The sequence below is a fragment of the Wyeomyia smithii genome, chromosome 2 (assembly GCF_029784165.1).
Source record: "Wyeomyia smithii strain HCP4-BCI-WySm-NY-G18 chromosome 2, ASM2978416v1, whole genome shotgun sequence".
NCBI classification, from domain to species: Eukaryota; Metazoa; Arthropoda; class Insecta; order Diptera; family Culicidae; genus Wyeomyia; species Wyeomyia smithii.
The window spans coordinates 196,858,071-196,875,951 of NC_073695.1; the positions used below are offsets into that span (position 1 = coordinate 196,858,071).

A 17,881-nucleotide genomic window follows, 5' to 3' on the forward strand; every position below is an offset into this window, starting at 1 on the left:
CAAAGCCCAAAAAGTTTCAATAGGGCGAATTTCAGGGCAGTTTGGGGGATTCATCTCCTTTGGGACACATGTGACATTATTTGTTTTATACCACCCTAGTGCATCCTTAGAGTAATGGCAGGAAGCCAGATTGGGCCAAAAGATTGGAGGATTGTTATGCTGCTTAACCATGGGTAACAACCTTTTCTGCAAACACTCTTTAACGTAAATTTTACCATTTATTGTTTCATTCGTAATGAATGGACGAGATATTTTCCCACATTCACAAATGGCCTGCCAAACCATTACCTTCTTGCCGAATTTTTCAGTGTTAATGGCTTTCACTGGTCCAGGGACATCGTTTCCCTTCGGTGATGTATAAAATTGCGGTCCTGGCAGAGTCTTATAGTCCAGTTTTATGTAAGTTTCGTCATCCATGATAACACACCCCATTTTTTTGGTCAGAAGTTTGTCATAAAGCTTCCGAGATCTCGGTTTCACAGATTCAGCTTGTTTTGGATTTCGTTTTGGCTGCTTCTGCTTCCGACGGGTCTGCAGACCCATTCTTCCCTTGGCACGCATAACGTTACTCGCCGAGGTTCCAAGCTTTCTCGCCACATCTCCTACTGACACTGAAGGATGCCGCTTGTTGTATTCCTTAACCTTTTTGTCCATTATGGGATCAACAGGCCCGGGTTTTCTACCACGTCTTGGGGCATCAGTAAATCTGCACTCTTCACAATACTTCTGCAACATGGTTTGAACTGCTCCGACACTTATACCTTCTTCTCTGGCTAATTTTCTTATAGAAAGACCACTCACGGTGCCCCATTTGTGCACAATTCGCTTTCTTTGCTCGGAAGAAAGGCCACGCATTTTCAAAATTTCGCACTAAATGTTAGAAAAAATGACAGCATCTGTTTCTTTTGGATGTAAACAACAGGACGCAGCCAACGTTCGGTTGAATACTGCACGTTATTTGAAATGACGGTTGATCGTAAGTGTATTTATAATTATCGGAACGGTCTATACCTGCTGATTGTGAGAAAGATTTGGATTTTCGAGTTATGTGCGCAAAATTTCTTTATGCCTCTTCTGTTCTTCAAACTCCATCTTCGCAACGATTGCACTAGCAGCTGAGTGCAACTTACACAATGTCAACAATATACATTGAACAAATTTCGCCCAAATGTTTAATAGAAAATACGCAATAAGTAAAAAGTTCCGGCCACTTGAAAATAATGCAATTTGATTCCGTACACGCTTTTTGTGGTTACTGACATTTTATGTGGATCAGATATCTACTAATCGATTTTTGAGACTATTTACCTTAATATAAGATAAAATTTAACTACCTCATTTAGATATTAGCGCTTTCATTAGTGCTCTACATACTTGACATTATTTTGCTTTGTGAAATATATTAAAATCATGCTGAAACTGTTTTCGTAGAATCACTGTTTGAGGTCAGTTTTTGTCCGATTTTAAATCTGTTTTTCAAAAAGATGGGTCTTCCTTGTTGATGCTCCGGAGTTTCTGCTAGTCTTTTTCTTGTTCCGCTTACTGACGTTTTGCTGGTGGCCGGAACAGTTCAAGATTTGTTCGGATTCGACGTCCAAACAATGCCGGATTTGGAGTGCTTCGCCACTTCAACAGAAACAGGTCTAGTGCTTCCTGGATCAGACTTTTCCCTTCTCGAATCTTCCTGATACCTCTTTTGAAGGTATCGACGAACTGTTCCGCCTGCGGGTGAAACGGTACTGTGGTGGTATGTTCGATGCCGTTCATACTGCAAAAATGTCCTAACTTGGCGCTGGTAAATTGCGTGCCATTTTCGAATATGGCATCGCCATGCGGGCAAAAAGCTTCGCAAAATCTTGATGGTTGCTGTGGTTGTAAAGTGGCCTGTTTGCACTACTTTGGGTCACTTAGTGAAGGGCTCCACTGCCAGTAAAAATAGTCTCCATCGAGTAGTCCAGCGTAGTCCACGTGGACCCGTTCCCATGGCCGTTGTTTTGGCTAAGGTACAGGTGAGACTCGATGTGATGACTTGAAATGTCTACGGTCCATAATTTTGTTTAAATATACATGGGCAGGTGTCTACGGAGAGAGGGAGGGGGTGTAAAATTGTTGAAAATCTGTCCACGCGGAATGTGGATGGCCCCAAAAGACAACGTTGCGGGAGTCGAACGTAACCGATCCAACATCCTTCTCAAGTGAAATAGATGCGATGACATAATCCTCATCCAACATAACGTGTTGCTCGCCAACACATCCACGTGATCGAACTTCTGAATGATCACGTGATCGATGGTAAAATCGTACATAAGTAGCATCAGGACCCACAGTTGAAATCTATTGGCGGAGTACATAGGGACCATTGTTCGAACTGAATATACGAAGCAACGGTGCATGACTGGTTTGAAGCCGAAGCTTGCTTTCAAAGACAGTGCAGTGAAACTTCGTGATCGCAAATATTATTACCAGGTCCTCTCGATCAGGTTGACGATGCGTCGGCAGCGACAATCATTTCTAGCTCTGGGTTGCAGTGCATTAGAAGCAGCTCCGACGACAGGATCTCTTTTAAGTTGTTGAACGCTCCGCCGTCTACTTGAACCCTCAGCAACTCATTCAATGGTAATCGTAAGACACGCATATTTGGCATAAATTTTCCGTAATAGTTAACGGTTCGTAGAAATTCGCGTTTTTCTGTTCGCTTCAACCTTTCCTGGGACCGGCCGAACCCCAGGTTAATCCAGCAAGTGTCCCAAGTGTCTAATTTGGCGAGATCCGAACTAGCACTTCTCCAGACGAATGGTGCTAAACGATTGACCTTGCAAATGCCCCGATGAGTGTTAACGACCAGGAGTTTACTGGTAGCCTCGTCGACTTCCAGCTGAAGATGCGGTAGGGGTCCGCTATGATGACGATGTCCGATAACGACTCAGTGGCTGCTTGGTGTAGCAGCTGCTGAGCCGCGAAGCAATGGTTCAGGTTCAGTTGCGTCACCCTTACGCCCGTGGTTTCGCAGCCGGCTTACCGGCTGGGCACCTGGGGCCTCCCATAAAGTGTTTGGCGTTCCGTTTCCTGGAACATACCATGCACTTGGGAGACTCCCCACAGTTCTTTGCTTTATGGCCTGCACCTCCACATCGCCTGCACAGCTGGCTCCTATCGGGCCCCTTGCAGGTCCAGGACTTATGTCCGCCCTCGAAGCACCGGAAGCAAATGTCTGGTTGCTGTAGTATGCCCAGAGGAGCGTCCGCCGACGGTAGTCGGAAGGTAGCTATCTGGGTCCCCGCCGGACCTTTACGGAGGCTGATTGACTCCTTAGCCACCTCCACCCCGCACTTTACTTTGGGGGCTTGTGCAATGTCGCACCCCTCAGTGATTTCGTCCAGGTTTTTAAGCTGGAGAGTCACTTCTGAGGTGAGTGCCCGCACTTGCACCTCCTGCTCTTTTCAGCTACCGTTTTGTAGGTAGCCCCCTTGTTCTTGGCGTCCTGCCGGAGCTCAAGTATCATCTCGCCAGTGCGAGATCGCCGGATACTCCGCACATCCGCCCCCAGATCCTTGAGCTGGGTTTCCTCCCTCATCTTTTTCAAGACTTCTGAGTACTTCGACCCATCCGTCTTAAATATGAGGGCATTATCCCTACTCCGCGCCTTTTTGACCTTTTTTGGGCCTCTGGCCGCTCCGTTATCTTGGCGCGTCGCGCCTTCCCGACGCTTCCTACCCTCTACGGTAGTCCAAGGGTTGCCCGTAGCCTCCACCTGTGCTTTTTCCGCGGTGGACCTTGAACCGGTTGGCGTGCTCTCCCGTGGGAGTAGCACGACCAATCGTTTCTTGGTGTTCCCGGGGGCCGTTTCCCCCGGAGACTGCCTCGTTCGCTTAGCGACCCGCCCCGTGGAGCAGACCGACGCGAACAAGGGGGCGTCTGTCTGCACCTCTTTAGATGCAGTCACCCTCCCGGTGCTGGCTGCTTTCTCGGCCGCCTTCACCCGAGCTACGAGTTCTTCGTGCTCCTTTCTGGCTTCATCAATGGTGCTCCGAAGCAGGAGGAGGCTCTGCTTCAGGTCGCCAGCGATGTTTCGCCTGTTCGCCGAGAACTCGATTATGGCATCGAGTTGTTCAGACAGCGCCGCCACTCTTGGCCGCGTGTCCACACACCTTCCGACGGCCTTGACTAGCAAGGGACCGTCTATCGAGATGTCTGGTGTGGACACCGACGGATTCGCCGTTTTTCCACCTCCAGACTTCGCCGCATCCGTCTCCGCCTTCTTCTACGGAGTCCGCTGGATGCCACCTCGTGTGAAGGGATTTGGTAACCCCTCCGCACCCGTCTCTTTTTTTTGTTGTGAGCTCATTGTAGTTAAGTGGGTCCCCCTTCCAGCCGCTATCCTTGTCCATGGTGGAGTAGTCGCCTATGTGGTCCCATGGTGGTCTATGCCGAAGCAGTGAGGTCATGGCTAGGGTAAGCAGTCATAGCGCCTTATGGGCAACTATGACTCCACCGACCGGCGCAAGTCAGGAATCTGATCCTACTCCTGCCTGATTCCCACCAGGCAATAGACTCGGAACGTACTGGAAGACCTGCCAGGTTTTATGGGACGGAGACCCCTGCACCGGGTACCACCTCGCCATTTCTAGCCGTTGCCAGCCCGAGGACGCGGTACCATTACGAAATCCAGCTCATATCCGTTCACTACGCTGCCAGTTGCCATAATCGGGACCTTACAGGCATCAGTCCCGATGGGCGGGTTAGTGCTTTTGGGTGATGGGAGCGGCTCTATTCGCTCCGTCAGAGGTGCCTCAGGGTGCTTGTGGCTTTTGCGAGGAGTCGACTGTCCCTGGTCCGACGCTCACCACCCCTAGGCGACCTCCCGCTGCTGGTCCGGGACTGTCAGTGGTCACATCACTCTCCAAGTTTCATCCTCACACCCTTAGATCTCTTCTCAGGTGTCTCAGGGCAGATTTGCTCACCATTGTTCAAAAATAAAAAAAAAAAACAAGTCCGTGCGAGGCGGTTCTTTTTTGGGACCTATCTGTCGATACCAACCCGATCAAAAGAGCATAACTAAAAAAATACGAAATTCTATCAACGTGAGACACAAATAACATATTTTGATACAATTTGTATTTTCCATATAATTTTGATAACAAAATTAAATCTGAATGAGTTATAATAACAAAACGTGAAATGAGGTAGTTCTGAAACAAGTCTAACTAATTTTTCGTTTTTATCAAAACCTGTTGTTTCTAACAATGTTTGTTATTATATTGTTCTATATATTATCTCATTTTGTTAGAAAGCTGATATATTAGTAACAAATTTTAATATGTGTTTCATACTAGTAGAATCATTTCTGTTATAATTTCTGTTATTTTGACAGCTAACGGGACCAAATTGAAAACATAGCCTGTAAGGTTTTTCCCGTAACAAACTAACAACTTCTGTTACATTTTTCTTTTTTCTTTCTGATTGTCTTCTAGATTCTGGATGAGGTGTACTCAGTGTTAAATTACGTTCGAACCACACCAATGTTGGCGCGACCGTTCAAAGTGACGGACGAGCTGTTCGATCTGTCCACGATGGCCATGGAGTATTTCAAGGAGTACATTGAACCAAACTTACCTGATATTGCATACTTTAGTAAAGATTACAGTAAGTATCAAAGCTCTTTGTTTAAAAAAAAATAATTTAATTTAATTTGTACCTTCTCCCCAAAATACAGCATCTAGTACAAAACCGTTCGCGACACTGGAGGTTTCCTCCTCGATTCTGTCTCGAGACACATCACACTCGAGTTCGTCCTCGCCTCCGCAGAGCAACATGGTACTTCGGAAGGGTATCCGCAAAATTAAACAGGGAATGAAAAGGTAAACCCCAACACCAGTGCAAACGTATGGCTATCAGGAGTCTTCTTTCTGTGCTGGTCGATTTGACTGTGGAGCAAAATTTATGGTGATTAATTATAGGCTGTAGCAGGTATTGAAGTATTTTGTTTATTCGATTAGCATAACGTCGCTAAAAAATGTGAACCGAGCGTTGCAGTTTAGTTTCTCAATTTTTTTTTCGTCATGTATGAGAAAGTTGAAGTATTGCTATTTAATTAAAATGAATAGTAAAATTCACAGGTTATAATTAATCACCAAATAGGTAACTGATATAGTCGTTTGACTAATCTATATTCCAATAATGGCTAAACATTTTTTTCTTATCTATATCAAATTTTTGCATCAACAGATACAATAATCAATTATCAGTGTTGCGCAGCGAGTTGCGTACCTGCAAGAGGAAAGCAACCGAGCAGGCAAAGCAAATTGCCGAACAGCAGAAACTGCTTGCCGAACAACAAAAACAAACACTGGAGTATGCAAATCGGCTCGACGAGAACGACAAAAAGAACGAGGAGATATCAAGGAAGTTCTCCACTCTGCTACAGGTAAAATATTCGCTTCTTTTCCACTTGTTTGCTTGGTTGTACCAAAAAAAAAAAACTTAAGCCACTGCACCGTGCAAGAAGCAAACAAACACCAAATTATTTCACGTTATAGCAACGATACTTTCGTTATTGTTCTCTAACTAACGATGATACATAACTTTCATTCTAGGAATTAAACAAATGCAAAACTGAACTACAATATTGGCGCTCCAAAAGCCCGGCCACGCCCAATTGCAACGCGTGTGGACAAGCCATCGTACCGATGCCAGCAGAGGAACTACAGGCACTGGTCAATCAAGGAGTTCGACCAGAGGAAGTCGGCCTAGCGGTAATCCCCGAGGAACCCACCAATCAGGAAGAAGAGAATATCGCTATACTAGATCTAGACGCTCAACCAATGTCTCCGTTGACACCTTCAGTGGCTGCGGTAGTAGTAGTAGGGGCTGGTTCCCCCAGAAGTCAGAAACGCAAATTTGCGGAATGTATCGGAAGTGCCAGCGATGATTTACCGTCTCACTGCAGCAGTGAGCCGGCTTCAGGATCTACTTCTCCCCTTAGCCCGCCATTTGCATCGGCTCCGTTTGCCTCTCTAGTGGCATCGTATTCGTCGTCGGCTGGATCTTCAGCCCCGCCAACAGGCCCTTCATCATCATCATCATCAACAATATCATCATCATCATCATCACCACCGTCATCATCATCTTCGTCAGTTGTTTCAGCACTGCTGTCGCTAGCAATACCCACCTGTTCCCCTCACACAGCTTCACAAATAAGTCATAATTCCCCGCCAGCCGTTTCTGCCCCAGCAGTAGCTACGGGCACAGTTGCAACGATGGCCGTTGCTGGCAACTTAATCGGTGATAGTGTTAATCATAAGAAACCACGGAGAGTACAAAATAAAGCTAGATCACAAACTAATCACAATAATAGTAGTAACGTGACTAACACGAACACAAAAACAACTAGAAGTAAACAGTTTGAAAAATAAATTTATGTCCAGTTGATCTGAGCAATGGGAGGCGAAACAAATAGAGCATCTAACCAATTCCCGTGAAATGGATGAATTTAATAGAATAACAATTTTTAGTTAATTTAGATTTTTCATCTTCATCAAGCTTTAATGTTTAATTGATGTTTTCTAACTTTTTTTTTACTTTCAACGTACTATTGTTATGTGGCTTAATTCTTTCTGGTTTGGAACACAATAATTAGCAGCAAACTGAACTAACTTGACACGCGTAGTAATACTCGATACCCACTATTCCCGTATGTTATGGTTTCTCAGAACCTGAAATAATTACTGCTAACATAAATGTGATGTCATAATTTCTAAACAGAACATTAACTAACAGCACTTGAGCACAATAGCACCCAACACCAAACAGAAATCAATACAATAAACTAAAGTATTGGCGGAATAAGAATCATTAATAGTACGTCATCTCTCTCATTCACTCACACAGATAACTTATCCATAGTTGGACAGTTTACGTCTAACAATGAAATAAAATAGCAAAAAAAAACATATTTGTGTCGCAATAGTACTATTTTAAATGAAATATTTGTACCAGTAGTTAAAATCCACAAGCATACAAAAACACACACACACACACATACATATATACAAGTTCGGTTTTAACTATCATGCACAATAAAAATGGTGTTGGATGATCTCGAGTTACAACGGCTTTGAATGCTTTTCGGGTTTCTCTGTATCCCCCTCAAAAGGATCTAAATAGCGGTTTCGATAGTGGTTTTTGACTTGGTTTGGTTATCCTTCACTTGATAAATTTTAACAATATTATTTCACAACGTTGCAGCGTTAATAGGGACAAAATGAAGGCAATGAAAGATTAATTTTTGATAATGTATCGGAATCTTTGCGATACTATTAATGATAGGTAACTCTGAAGTCGACACTAAGAGATAGAGATGATCACTTCATTCACTCATTTCGCATTACAAACTTTTCAAAATTAAATTGAGATTCAGTTTCTTGCATGGATTTTTTACTTCAATTTAGCTTTTTGTGAGACGAAAGTATGTTTTGAATATAATTTTACGATTGTGATCGTAATATCTTCTCCCTGGTACCTATTCCGGTGACCACTCCAGAGATTTCACTACTCGAATCCACACTTTCACAAATTGAATGCATCCATGGATGTCTGTTTCACATTTTTTTCATTTACGTACAGAAAATGCTCTGATCATTTTAGTTTTTTTCTCAAAATATTATTTGAAAGTTGAAATTAAATACAACATAAAAAAACCAGTTTATGCTTAATTAACAAATGCAAAGGAAGATTTATGTAACTAGCAATGTAAATAAATCTTTAAATTCATAATAAAATTACTGAATGGATGGTAAAAGCTGTGCTGAAGATTAAGTATAATATTGCATCAATTAAAGCCGATTACAATTATAAAAATATTCGACACACATGCAAATGCATCAGAACTAAATACTCAGCAATGAGAACGGCATACATCCGAAAAATTACACAAAATTTAGGAATACGATGATAAAAAAAAGTAAAAATGTAGTAGACTTTTTCTCTTATATATACAATATATATACAACAAATAACTAATTATTATTTTTGTAGTAGATGCTAGTTTTGTAAGACAATTTACCGTGGATCGTGTTACGACGAAGGGCGATTTGTGGTATCCTACATCCTCGCGTAAGAAAAAGACAACCGCTGACGCTATGGCAAACGCCCGGCTTCATACGTAATTCGCCACGCTCCGTCAACTCTCATCTTATTGTGGTAGTGATATCTCCGTAAAATTTCCTACTCTACTAGAGACTATGAGGAAAATCATAAAAGCTGAACATGTGTGGATCAAACAGAATAAAAGAAGAAAAAAAACAAATAAAACACATACACGCGTAAATTAAGGCATATTAGGTTGATTTTAAATAATTAGAAAAAAAAGACGACTTAATTATGAGGCAAAATGAAAATATCCTTTAAATTTCAAGTGCAGGGATACGGAAATCAAAACATTCAACATACATGAATACGCAAGAAGAACACAAGTAACAAATCTGGTAGTCGAGAACCAAAAAAAAAATTGATCAGATTTCGGCTCTTTTCTATAAAACAACTAGTTTTCTCTGGAAACAGTTTCAAACCAAAAAAATCAAAGGAAGCAGCGCAGAGTTTTCATACAATAATTGAGTTAGGAACTGCAAAAGTTAATTATAAACAAAAAACAATTAAGTAGAATGTGATAGAGGACACAACCAAAAATCCAGTCACTCTCGCATACACACACTCACACACTAACGCTAAAATATATGACATTAGCGTGTTTTAACGTTACTTCTTAGTCGTTTCAGTTTCTAGTTTCTTTCGGTACCCTCCCTTTTTGATATATGTGAAAAAAAAAGAAAACAACGCAACACAAAGTGTATCTCTTAATGATCCCATTTCTGTCTGTTAGGACCAACGGTATCGCAAAACTTCCACCATTTTATTGTGGCTTACGTCTGCCGTGATTCACCATAGCTGTAGGCTTACTCTGTCAAATGTAGTGGCTGCGGTTACTTGAAGACAAGCAATAGTGAATCACGCATGACAGCAGGATGAATGATTGGCGCTTGGGACACCGCACCAATCGCTAGGGTGGAAAACGATGAATTTTAAAACCCATCTCTGTTAACCTTGAAGCAAAATAGATATTTTTAGAAGTTTTCTTCTGTATTTCTCGTTGCACAAGAGTAAGAATATATTATTAACCAATGAAGACAAAACAAGCAAACAATTGCTAGAATGCAAAACATCATTCAGAAGCCAATAAAAAATCCTGAGGTGAAAACAATGAGGAAAACATGTTCGCTTCCTAGCTTTGTTGTATATGAAAATGTGAGAAAGTTTTGAAAATTTTTATAGTTTTATTTTTTTTATATTTGTTTAGAGTTGCTTAATAATTTTGTGAAAGTCGGAGTCTCCCCAGCTTAAATCGGAACAATAGACAATTACAGCCCCTGAAAAACTGACAGGGTGCGTACCCTTAAACACCTGTCAAATCGAAATTACAACTTTACATAACAACGGACGCCGCTTGGTTAACGCATGCGTCGAATTTTTCTGACAGTTTCAAACATGTTAGCGTCGTGAAATAGAACTCAGCTGATAGTCTGCGACATGGTTTTTAGCGTGCAAAACATGCGCATTCTGATTGCGCAAGGAAAAAGCCACTAGTTTTTAGTTTTGACGCATGCGTCTCTCGTCTGTATGTCTGAATTTTATGAATGAGCTAGTCGTGATACGTACTGTCAATTTGACGTGGCGTTTACATTCCACTTCAATTGGAAAACCGAACGTTCGCTGTTAGCAATTGGATCTACGACTCAATCCGGCACCTTGCTTTTATTTTACTACTAATGGCGGGATTCAGCGAAAATTTTCAGGTTTTGGAAACCGCAGAATCCGAACGGTAAGTTAAAATAAAGGTTGCACTATTACTTTAATGAGATCGAACAGTGCTAGTTCACACGTAACTCATGCAGATAAATCTATTATTGACTTGAGCCAATGGTTCACTGGCACTTGACTTATTTTTGGCTTTTTTCAGATATGTTGTTGCTAAACGTAATATCGCTAGCGGAGAGCAGATCCTCATGGAAGAGGCCTACGTTACTGGACCGTATTACGATGCAGATATTAGTTGTTTAAATTGCTTCAAGGAGTCCTGCTGTACATGCAGGTAACGAAGCTCTATGGTAATTTTTGCGCTAATCATTCATTGATTTATGCTTATAATTAGCAAATGCAGCAAAGCTCCACTTTGCTATGATTGTAGTAGTCACAACGCAGACGAGTGTGATTTCTACCGAGAATCTAGCCTAGACAAGAATTTTTTATACAATCACTTCAACGTCATCACCCCGGTTCGGTGCCTGCTGCTGTATGGAACAAATCGAGAACGCTACGACGAAGTTATGCGTATGGAATCCCATTTAGAGGAGCGTCGTGGAACCGAAATTTGGGACATTCACGAAAAATATGTCGTTAAACCACTACTAGACAGTGGAGCTTTCGACAACTTCCATAACTTGGAAGTAACTGGAGAACTAATCCAACGGATTTGTGGGATTTTAGACGTGAATACGTTCGAAATACGTGGGAACGAAGATAGCCCAGGAATGACTATGAGCAACCTAGCGCGAGGATTGTTTCCAAAAACCGCACTGATGACACACAGCTGTGTACCCAATACGCTTCTGTCGATCGATGGGTACGCAAATGCTCGTGTCTATACATCCGTACCAGTCAAAATGGGCGAAGTACTGCACAATAGTTACACCAGAAACCTGCTCGTAGGTGAACTATTCATAGCAAAAGTTGTGTATTGCTGAAAATTCTATTCTTCGCAGGGAACGTACGATCGTCAGACTCAGCTGATAGAGGGAAGACATTTTACATGCTCTTGCAAACGGTGTACCGATCCGACCGAGCTGGGTACACATTTGAGCTCCATACGATGCACATCATGCACTGATGGACTCTGTTCGTTTCACACTGACAAGTAAACTATCCTATCATATTGTATATGTATGGCTACCAAATGCTAATTATTCTATCGTTTTTCAGTCCCAGGTGGGAGTGCAACAATTGTCACCACCTGCTCAAACGGGAGTATGTCAACGAAGTGATGTGTGCAGCTCGCAGCGAAATCCTTGCATGCCGTAAGCTTTGCTTATACATACTTAATTGCGTTTGATATTCTTTATTCGTAACACTTTCACCGGACGAAGATTTTTTACGAAATTCACTGCGAAAGCTTAGGCTTCAAACGCTTTTTCATAAATTTGTTTTTATTGCTAGCATATTGATCAAAGTGCGGTGCGTCTCCATCGCTTGAAAACAGATGCAGGCGCATGGTCAATTGTGACTGATCAAATTTGATTGGGGCACGTACTTCAATAGAACCGATGTAGCTAGAAAAAATCTGGTATTTAACCCGTTAATTTCACAAGAGATTATGTTTGATGTTATTTTTTTCATTTGCTACCGCAAATCAACAATTTATGTTAAGTATGTTCGAATATCCATTTACAGCACCGGAAATTCGCGACCTCGAGAAGGTAATTAGTAAACATTCGAAAACACTAAACCCCCAACACTCGTTGGTGCTGGAGGCAAAGCAAAATCTAGCCGGCGAGCTGCGCAGTGTTTGCATGTCACTGGAGCCGCCCCATGTGCCGAAGCAAATTCTCAAGCGGAAAATAGAGCTGTGTGAGGAGATTCTGGGCGTTGTGCGTGTCCTGGAACCGGGAATTTCTCGGATGGTTGGAATCGCCCTGTACGAGCACCATGTGGCACTGGTTGAACTGTCGCGGCGCAATTTCGATACAACGGAATTCAAATCGCACGAGTTGCTGGTTTGTTACAGTGACAACAATTTTACTTTACCGAGTTTTTGATAGTTCTATTTTAGGACAATCTACTGAAAGCGGAAAACGATTTGAAACAAGCAGTCAGCATGCTATTATTCGAACACGTTTCCACGCCTGAGGGCCAACTTGCAAAAAGAGCTATGCGGGAGTTGAAAGATTTACGGGAAGATATTGCGGAGGTACGAGCGATGATAGAGGATGAACATTTGGAGAAGCAAGATCAGGGTCATAATCGGAAAAGTAACACGGCGAGTAACGGATGCAGAACGAAGAAATTTGGAAAACGTCGATAAAGATACTTAAAATATTATTTTTATTCTGTCGAAAAATTCCACCACGAATTATTATTATTATTACTTTAGAACAAACCTTTGAAACAGTACTACATAATATTTTAACCCTTTCTTTACCACAAGGTTTTTACTTAAACAAAAATCGAAAATTAGGTTTTTAGCGAAAGCGCTTGAACAAACCCTTCTTATTTTATCCCAAATTATAGTTTGAACGAAAAAAAAAATCCAAAATGGTGCTGTAGAGCACCACTGGGTCTTACGAGTCACATTTTACAAACAATACAAAATCAACAACTAACTTTTTTTTGTCTAGATATCTCATAAAAAGTAAAAAGAACGGAATAATATTTTATATTATGTATGCTATGCTGTAAAGCAATTACGGTCTCTTAAAAGGCATAACGGCCTTCCATATTTCGAGCAACAGAAATATGTAAAATGGCTACGAGAATCACAATGGTAACAACGTGATCGCTCGTCACATGCTATAGGCCAGTGAGCAACACCATCTAATCTGGAGTTCAACTCGGGAGCTTTCAGCGAAAGTCGAGATTTTTTTACAGGCATCTGTTTCAGGGGTCGACCTCTACGCTTTACTATTTGTTTTCCACGCTGAATGAGCCAGTTTGCAATTTCGATACGAAAGTCCAGCAACATTATTCTGGTTTCATCAAGTCGCGTATCGTGACGTCGGTATTGTATTGAAGGCATCGATGTGCTATTTCAGTCACTCTTTAGAAAACAGCACGATAATTCTAAATTTTCAAACGTGTTGGGAACAACTTCATTTTTGTTGTTATTCGCCCAGTAATGCTCTGGTGCACCAAGGTTTGAGCATTCATAAAACTTGATTAAAATGAGAAAAATGACTACAATTTGTTTTAAGGAGTGTTGTGACACCTAATTAATAAGAAAATATTTTTTGCACGGATCAACAATAGAATGGTGATAGCTCATGAACAATAGAAAATATTGAATTATTTTTCGAAGAAAAAAACGGCACTTTTTCAAATGTTTGATACTCTAATAAATTATTGACTGTACATTTTTGGATAATTTTTTGCCGAAACATAAGTTAGGTGTGCAAGAATATATTTTCGAAATTTGAGCAAGATTGCTAAATAATTCGTAACGATACACACATCCAAACTTGTGGTGCTCTAGAGCAACCATGGTAAAGAGAGGGTTAATCCGTATTAATAAGAGCTGTCTCTTCAAAGGCGTTTTTTGGTTTTACACTTAGTAATTCAAAATTTACATGACATTTATATCAATTATTGATATTATTATTAGGGTTCCCAATCATAGCCCCTGTTTCAGACATTCTGCAATTTATGTTAGTCTACAAATTGTCCACCTAGTCTAGTACGAAGTATTTGGAGCAATTCTGACAGGAAGTCTTCAAATAATTTACAGAAATTCACTGTTTTGAGAGATATTTCCGATTTCCCCTAAAGTAAGATGACAAAAATTAGCTTCGTGAAGTGAGATTGACAGTGAATTGAAAAAGAGAATAGGACAAGTGAACTGAGACTGTTTCCCAGCTCAAACATTTCTATGTCCCAGAAAGTCGATATTTCCGATTTTGTCAAGATAACACCAGATCTCGACATTTTATGCATTTCTAAGACAAAAAGTTTTTGTGCCTTTCGTCATCAGTTGAAAAAGTGAGACTTTGGCCGTTTTGAAGCCCAACTTCCCCGAGTTGAAATTTTGTATGATGACATTTTCGAGAAGACGAAACTTTTCAGCCCTACCGCAAAATTAAGTTCGAAGGTCAATTTTTTCCCTTACGTAATTATTTGGCATGATACTGGCAATAAACCTTCTCGCAGTCATAATCGACGTAACTATTAAAGTTGAGTTGGTCGTCGATCATCACTCCCAGGTACTTGAGCGCGCGCTTCGGAAGTATGACATCGCCGCCGATGGTGATTTCTGTCCGCTAAACCGCTTTACACATGCTGACCAAAAGCACTTCTTTTTTTTAATGTGCAAACTTCAGCTTTACTTCCCGCATCCGGATTTTGATGATTCCGATTGCCTTGGTAGCCGGTATTTCCACCTCTTCCAGAGACTCGCCTGTCGACGATAGCACAATAGCATCTGCAAAACCAACAATCACCACCCCTTTGGATAGCTACAGTGTCAGCACGTCATTATACATTCCATTTCGAAGTGTTGGACCGAGTCGTGGTCTTCTGTCCCTCGACAGTTTCGTATACCAGGACCCGATTCTGGAAGTAGCTACCTAGAATCTTACATAGAAAGTCTGGTACTCGAATTCTGTGTAGCGACTCGGCGTTAGCTTCCCAGCTAGCACTGTTGAATGCGTTTTTGATGTCGATTGTAACTACGACCCAATGACGATTGTTAATTTGTAGGATGTCTCAAGCACTGTACGGATAGCCTCAACTGCAGATTTGCCTCTCCGAAATCCAAATTGCATTTTTGACAGGCCTCGTTCGCCTTCCGTGTATACGGTGTCAGCCTAAAAGCTCAACAGCTGTATCCAAATCAGCCTGTACGATACTGGATCTCCTACTGGCTCGTTCGGTTTCGGCAACAATATTAACTTCTGCTTTTTCCATCTGGCCGTTCTGAGCGTTCTGAGCAGGTCCGGAAATGCTTGGATCACTGATTTCGAAGCCACACTAGGGATTCCACCTGGACCGCTTTTTTCGTCTTCAGCTTGTTCACTACACTCAGGAGTTCTTCATTGGAGACGTGTGGCCTATTGGCGTCACTTCCATTTTCTTCGCCGTATGGTGTGGTCGGTCCAAGTTACTGGAAAAGTCCCTCAACTATCATTTACAACTTTTCTGGACTTTGATCCATAGCTGTCATTGACCCTTTGACTTTCGACATCACGATTCGGTACGCATCGCCTGAGAGGTCGGCATCCGTTGAACTGACTGTGTTCTTTCCACGCCATTGTTGTAATGAGGGTTTCAGACAACCGAGCAGTACTCTAATATAGAACGAGAAATGCGCAATGCAACGATTTGAGGCAGCTGTTAAGTCAGTGTAAACGATGCACGTTTCACCATAAGTCACTGATGGACGAGTTGAGACAAAGCAGATAAGGGGCGGTAGAGTGCCTGGCTGTGAATTTATGTTGGCCAGTGCTTATAAAAGCTTCACAGTGAGCGAGCAAAAGGCTCCATGATGACAAGCTCGAACAGTTTGGAAACAGCACAGAGCGAGGTGATAATTGCTCAAATCGTGTTTGTTTCCCTTTTTGTGTACTGGAAACATGTACACACAAATTTCCAGCAGGACGGGAAGATACCGAAATTGACAGATAGCTGGAAAACATGCAGGAGTTGAGATACCAGGTTTTCAAATTGCGTTTTAAGAAACGTCGACGGAATTCCGTCAGGACCCGGGTTCAGGGATGATTTGAATTTAGGCATAATTTGAGTTTCGGCAGGCTCTAGAAATCATCGTCGCGTTTAAACGAATGGTGTTCAAAGTTTGACCGGACCGTGGGGTATTACTGACGGCACGTTCAACGTGATGATCGCTCAGTGTCTCGTCAGTGAACATACTGGCGAATTTCTCGAAGAAAAGCTGACAGATGTCCTGCGAGGTGGTTGCCTCCTTACCTTTAAACGTCATAGAGGAGGGGACCACCTTCATGTCGTTGTTGATTGACGAACCTCCAAAACTGCATGAGACGAGACTTGAGCTTCCTCTCTAAATCTTGTTGATATCGGAGAAAGCATCGTTTCGCAACACTTTTAGATACGTAATTGATTCTCACATAATGACGTTTCAGAGACAATGCACGGTGCTTAGTAATTTTTTTAAAGGCCGCTCACTTCTCCGATTTCAACTGCCGCAGTTCTTTCGTTTGCCGCTGCTGTCGGGGCGCAAGACTCTTTTTTGGGACCTGTTGGTCGGTGGCATAGGCCAATACGTTGGAGAGAGTTCAAGCGGTTTCTTCGGCATTGACGGAGTCCAAAACAGAGCTCCAGCTCTGTCCTCCAGAGCTCCAGCTCGGACCTTGGAGGAAACGTTAGGATGGATACTCGAATGATCCAAGTCCGGAAAGAAAAACCGAAAGCCGAACACCATAACTTCATCTGTTGCTTAAACGATTTCCAGCACTGAGTAGACCGATTGGCACGGAGCAACAATACATTTACGCTCATGTACTCATGAGGTATGTACAGAGCGCAGAGAAACGACTTACGATCGCTCAAAGAAGCGGCATCCTCTAAAGTTTTTATTCTGAACTTAGAATTGACTGCCAGTAGATGTGCGACTATTTTCGGCGCTCCTATCGCAACGGAAAACCTCATAGTTATTTCCAAACACCTGACGAGAAAGTGTGCGCGTATCCAGTCAAGTCTTCTTTAAAACTATGATATCATAGCAAAGAACCGAGACGAGAACACGGAAATCATCGACAAACCTGTTCATACCACCGATATCCTGGTAGTACAAGTCAGGTCAAGTCAAGTGGCGGCTAAAAAGCAGGCAACTTGTTGGTCGTATTGTTGATGTGCAGCTCGAAGTGCCGGAAGTCCAACTAGAATGCGAAGCGGTATCAGGCATGGAATGGGCCGAATCGTAACCATACTTGCCTGCTGGAGCAGGTTGCAAGACCCCGGTTCACATCTGTCATCAGGACCATGGGCGTAGCCAGAATTTCAAATAGGGGGGGGGGGGGCAAGTTCTTCAAAAATTTTTAGGTAAAAAAAATAGTAGGGTATCGAACGTCTTCGTCAGTGGTTTTCTTCGGCA

The 17,881-nt window shown here is 42.2% G+C and overlaps 2 protein-coding genes across 6 annotated transcripts in view; both read left to right on the forward strand.

Annotated features, from left to right (window-relative positions):
• The window catches only part of LOC129720706 (uncharacterized), a 156,399-nt gene extending 146,135 nt beyond the window's left edge, over nucleotides 1-10,264 (forward strand). For all 5 annotated transcript variants that reach the window (XM_055672307.1, XM_055672306.1, XM_055672309.1 and 2 more), the window contains exons 6-9: nucleotides 5,472-5,643; nucleotides 5,714-5,858; nucleotides 6,226-6,424; nucleotides 6,594-10,264. In XM_055672307.1, the coding sequence (XP_055528282.1) occupies nucleotides 5,472-5,643; nucleotides 5,714-5,858; nucleotides 6,226-6,424; nucleotides 6,594-7,412 (1,335 nt within the window). In that variant the 3' untranslated portion in view covers nucleotides 7,413-10,264. The remainder of the gene's footprint in view (nucleotides 1-5,471; nucleotides 5,644-5,713; nucleotides 5,859-6,225; nucleotides 6,425-6,593) is intronic.
• Nucleotides 10,265-10,602: 338 nt separating this feature from the next.
• Nucleotides 10,603-13,466, forward strand: LOC129724983 (SET domain-containing protein SmydA-8-like). Its single transcript, XM_055680321.1, has 7 exons — nucleotides 10,603-10,873; nucleotides 11,012-11,143; nucleotides 11,204-11,756; nucleotides 11,814-11,965; nucleotides 12,031-12,125; nucleotides 12,499-12,821; nucleotides 12,878-13,466. Exons 1-7 carry the CDS (start codon nucleotides 10,821-10,823, stop codon nucleotides 13,127-13,129), a joined length of 1,560 nt encoding a protein of 519 aa, XP_055536296.1. The 5' UTR covers nucleotides 10,603-10,820; the 3' UTR covers nucleotides 13,130-13,466.
• Nucleotides 13,467-17,881: the final 4,415 nt, after the last annotated feature.

Bases quoted from the DNA above. Each gene is read 5' to 3' on its own strand.
- LOC129724983 (XM_055680321.1), top strand. From the start codon at position 10,821: ATGGCGGGATTCAGCGAAAATTTTCAGGTTTTGGAAACCGCAGAATCC. The intron at 10,874-11,011 runs GTAAGTTAAAAT...GGCTTTTTTCAG, and splicing joins GAAACCGCAGAATCCGAACG to ATATGTTGTTGCTAAACGTA. The intron at 11,966-12,030 runs GTAAACTATCCT...ATCGTTTTTCAG, and splicing joins TGTTCGTTTCACACTGACAA to TCCCAGGTGGGAGTGCAACA.